This window comes from Aedes albopictus, chromosome 2 (genome assembly GCF_035046485.1).
Source record: "Aedes albopictus strain Foshan chromosome 2, AalbF5, whole genome shotgun sequence".
NCBI lineage: Eukaryota > Metazoa > Arthropoda > Insecta > Diptera > Culicidae > Aedes > Aedes albopictus.
This window is the reverse complement of record NC_085137.1, coordinates 45450148-45454926: the sequence shown is the minus strand read 5'-3', so window position 1 is coordinate 45454926 and position 4779 is coordinate 45450148. Positions and strand designations below refer to the sequence as shown.

At 42.3% G+C, this 4779-nt stretch overlaps 2 protein-coding genes across 2 annotated transcripts; one reads left to right on the top strand and one right to left on the bottom strand.

The window, feature by feature from the left end:
- Positions 1–764: 764 nt before the first annotated feature.
- LOC109421402 (ejaculatory bulb-specific protein 3-like) lies at positions 765–1609 on the bottom strand. The gene is made up of 2 exons (XM_019695876.3): positions 1466–1609; positions 765–1408 (listed from the first exon to the last, which is right to left on the bottom strand). Exon 2 carries the CDS (start codon positions 1388–1390, stop codon positions 1007–1009), a length of 384 nt encoding a protein of 127 aa, XP_019551421.2. The 5' UTR covers positions 1391–1408; positions 1466–1609; the 3' UTR covers positions 765–1006.
- Positions 1610–2219: 610 nt separating this feature from the next.
- On the top strand, positions 2220–2959 carry LOC109432500 (ejaculatory bulb-specific protein 3-like). The gene is made up of 2 exons (XM_019708831.3): positions 2220–2368; positions 2444–2959. The coding sequence occupies exon 2, from the start codon at positions 2463–2465 to the stop codon at positions 2847–2849; it is 387 nt and encodes a 128-aa protein (XP_019564376.1). The 5' UTR covers positions 2220–2368; positions 2444–2462; the 3' UTR covers positions 2850–2959.
- The last annotated feature ends 1820 nt before the right edge of the window (positions 2960–4779 follow it).

Sequence of the window (4779 nt, the reverse complement as noted above, 5' to 3'; positions counted from 1 at the left end):
GGGAAATGTTTAAATGAATTTCTAACGTAATTTCTGAAGAATTCCACTTAGTGAGACATTCCTTGGAATGTCTAGAAAGTCTAAACAAACCTGCGAACATCTGTTCAAAAGTAATGTACCTAGCAATTTGTAGTCAAATAAGAAAATGTCTGTTAAAAATTTTAAAGATAAATTCCCAATTGAACGAAACTGGAAGATAACATTCGTGAAAATTTCTTGTGAATCAAAGGAGACATTTTATAAAACCATTCTCAATGAAATCCGCGATGTTTACCAAGAAGTTTCCATCGGAAATTTTTGTAAGACTTCTAAGAAATACTCATTCAAATAAAAATAAATATGAGCAGGACATCTGAAGGCAACTTCTACAATTGAAGAAAAATAGAAGGAGGTGAATATGAAACACTTTTTTGAATATGAAAATCTTTTTTGTTAAGAGAAAGAGAGAGAGGAAAATAAGTAAATAAGTATAGCTTCGTCTTCTGTAGCAGTTCATGCAGCAATTGTGAATAAATAAATAATTGATCAAGTGTTTCCCATACCTGGTTGTAACGCTTTTTCATCTTGTTCTGGTTCATCCCATTTGCATTATGAATCAGAATAGGAAGTATCTCAGTATCAAATTACAACACAGTAATGCATAAAAATCTAAAGCTTGAATTGGTAATCGATCCAATAATACCTCCATATATGGTTTCTGAAATTCCATGTGTAGTTCTGTTTGAATTGAGCTCATTCTTTTTTCCTTGATAAAATAGACTTTCAAGTTTCACTTCCGGTTGCTTAAGAGGCTGAAATATGCTCACGATCATTCTCAGGCAAAAAAATGTTCTAGGTGAATTTTAAGCAGATGCCTCAATGGCTCACACTGCACTGTAGCTGGAAACTTGCAACAAGTTCTGTAGTAATTGTTGAATATTTTTTGCTTGACTCTTTATTTCGCTACAACAAGAAAATTCACAGGTACATCACTTTTCAAGGATTTTCATTCCCGAAAATTACAGTCTTACAATTTGATTCCCTCCTTCTCAGCGTCGGCCAGGTATTGCGACACATACTTATTCTCCGGATCGAACCGAGCTCGCAGAACCTTCCATTCCTCCGGACGGCTCTCGGTCATGTACTTGATGGCACGAGTTCCAGCATCACGTTGCTTCTGGCTACACTTGGCACAGTTCGTCTCCAAGGCATCCGGCAGCACTCGCTTCAGCTCGTTACCTTCGGGAGTGCACGGCCCGGCATCGGTCAAACAGTTGTAGTAGTTCTTGAAGAGACGATCCGATTGGAGGATTTCATCCAGGTTGATGTTGTCGAACTTGGTGGTGTACATGCTTTCATCCTGGGCAGCAACCACGGCTATCAAAGCCATAGCGACGACGAAAAATTTCATGATGTTTCGATGGGCGATCTGTAAGACACTTTTTGATGAGAATTGTTCGGGGACCTGGCAAACCAAGAAACTCACAAGTTGTCCACCTTATTTCAACGACAAAACTGAACTATGCTCAGTCACAGCTCATAGACAGCTTTTTATAATCATCTACCTCTAATGTGACCGTATGACTTTCTTCCTTGAAATCTAGATTTCCGCAATGCCTTCCAATAGCGCAGAAGCGCGTGTGAACCAGTACGGTTCACTTCATCTAAAGCGCCATCAGTCAATTGATCTCAACGATAGCGTCGACCTTGAAACTATTGGCTCAACAAGTGCGAAAAATATTATTTCTGCCCGCTACCGGCATACCTACGTACAAAATACGCAAAAAGGAAGCCAAAATCGCATCGGAACAAACGCGTACAGTGGGAAGATGCGAATCGCGGATAATTGCATGGGTGCGCGCAAGATTAACTCACAGACTCATTACATAGGAAGCAAAACAAAAGCGGCGATGCGTAAATATTCCAATGAAGCAAATTCGATTGCGTAACTAATCATGATTTGTTTTGGATTCCATTTGTTGCAATAATTTCGTAATCGTTTATCAGGTTCTACTTTCTGGCTGTGGTTGCACCACCAGTGACGTCACGGATCTCCCCCAGTCGTTGCAAATCATTGATCATTCTCTTTGAATATCGGAGATCCTCAAGTTCGTTACGCTTTTTTTCGCGATCGACGATTCATCACACTTTTCGGCATTCGTTCTGCTGTACCAATCGATGACGACATCGTTGTGGTTTCTTCTCCATCCGATCGTTTGTAACTTGCGATACATTATTGTTTCAATGAATTCTACGGACGAGCAGCAACGACTTGCGATAAAAAAAAATCTCCTGAGGGATGAAGAACGGCAACACCCAACCGGTATATATAGCTGCTGTCGGGTAAGTTAGAAGTATAGTTCATATCAGCGTTGCTTCAAGAAACAAGGTGAGATATTCGAACGCTTCAGGCTTCCTGAAAGGATACTTAAGTCGGCTATATCAATGTTTTTCATCATTGCAGCTTCAAAAACCTCCAAAAAATGAAATTCTTCATCGTTCTTCTGGCACTGTTCGCCATGGCTGCCGCCCGGCCCCAGGAGGACAAGTACACCACCAAGTACGACAGCATCGACACCGATGAGATCCTGAAATCGGATCGTCTCTTCAAGAACTACTACAACTGTCTGTTGGATACGGGAGCTTGCACTCCGGAAGGCAACGAGCTGAAGCGTGTCCTGCCCGATGCCCTGGAGAACAACTGCTCCAAGTGTAGTGAGAATCAGAAGACGTCCAGCACCAAGATCATCAAATTCCTGACCGAAAACAAACCGGAGGAGTGGGTCGCTCTGAAGGCCAAGTACGATCCGGATAACAAGTACGTCCAGAAGTACGTGACTGATGCCGATAAGGATGGAATCAAACTGTAAGCTGACGAACTGGCCTTCATTTGGAAATGACGATTGGAAAGACTGTGATTGAACACCTGCATTTACCTGAAAACTTGTATCAATAAACTCCAAATTTTTGTACAAATCAACATATTTTTACTATTTTATCAGTGGTATGGTACGCACAGAAGAGAATTAAGTCTTCAAGGAGATGCTCGGATATTCCATCAGCAGTTCTTAAGAAATAAATCCATAACGTTTGCCGGAAGGGAAATATCTCCAGGAGATTCATGGGAATCCCGCAAGAAGTTAGTCGGAAATTTCGCCAGAAAATAATCGGGAATGCCTCCAGAAATTTCCCGGGAATGTCTTCAGGAATCCCTCGGCAATATCTCCAGGAGTAATTTGGGAATTTATTTAGAATTTCTTGCGAATTCCTCAGTAGTTCGTTCAGAAGTTACTCGGGAATTCCTCCCAGAATACCCCATCCAGAAGTTCATTGGGCATTTCGCAGGAGTTCCTCGAGAATTTATGTGGGAATTGATCGAGAATTCCTCCTTTTTTTAATTCCTCGAAAAGTTCCTCGAAAATTCCTTCAGCAATTCCTCAGGAGTTCTTCTGCGAGTTAATCGGGAAATTCTCCTGGAGTTCCTTTACATTTTTTCCAGGAGTTCTTCGGGAATTCCGCCAGGATTACCTTGTTAATTTCTCTTGGAGTTTCGCGACATTTAATGCAAGAGTTTTCTGGAAATTTCTGCAGGAGTTCTTCGGGAAGTCCTCCAGGAGTTCTTCCGGAAATCCTCTAGGAGTTTTTCCAGAAGTTTCTCAACAATTCCTCTAGGAGTTCCTCAGGAAATCCTACACGTGTTCCTCGGGAATTACTCGGGGAGTTCATTGGGAATTCCTCCAACAGTAACTGGAACATTCCCCAAGGGGTTCCCCGGAAATAGCTTCAGAAGTTTCTCAGGAATGCCCCCGAGAGTTCCTCGGAAAATTCTCCAGAGCTTTCTCGAAACTATTCCTAGGAGTTTCCAGTAGTTCACGCGGGAGTTCATCTATATGCTCCCAGGGAGTATCTCCAGAAGTTCCACAGAAATCCCAGTAAGAATTCCTCGGGAAATTCTCCAAGAGTTCCTTGGATATTAAGTTAGTAAGCCCATGAGAATTCCTCAATAAGTTCCTTGGAAATATCACCAAAAGTTAACCGTAAATACCTCCTGCAATTTTAACGAAATTCCTATAGCAGTTCCTCGTTAATTTCTCCAAAAGTTCCTTGGGAATTCCTTCAGCACTTCCTCGGAATTTCCACCAGAAGCTTCATTCATACGTTCCCCGGAGATATCTCTGGACAGGAGTTCCTCGGCAATGATTCCAGAAGCTCCACAGAAATTTTTCCAGAAATTCCTCGTGAATTCCTCAAAGAGTTCTACGGATATTCCTCCAGTATCGCGGATTCCTTCAGGAGTTCCTCGGAATCGCTGAATTCCTAGACTCTACGGGCATTAACCCAGGAGTGGTTTGGAAATTCCTCCTGGAGTTCCACGAAAATACCTCCACGAGATCGTCTAAAATTGCTCCAGAACTTCCTCAGGAATTCATTCGGGAGTTCCTCGAGAACTTCTGCAAAAAAACTCCCTGGGAATCATCCAGAAGTTACTTGGGAATTCCTACAGAGCTATCTCGGGAATTCCTTCAGGAGCCCTTTGGAAATTTTTCCGGAGCTGAATGAGTTTCTCGGAAAAGTATCTAGGAGTTCCTCGGGAATTCTTCCAGGAGTTCCTTGGGAATGCGCCCAGGAGTTTTAAGGAATTCTTCCTGGAGTACCAGGGGAATACCTCCAGGAGTTCCTCGTAAATTCCTGCAGATTTCCTCAGAAATTGCTTCATGAGATCCTCGGCAATTTTCCGAGGAGATCTCCGGCAGTTTTTCCAGGAGTTCTCCAGAAATTTCTGCAGAAGTTCCTGGGTCT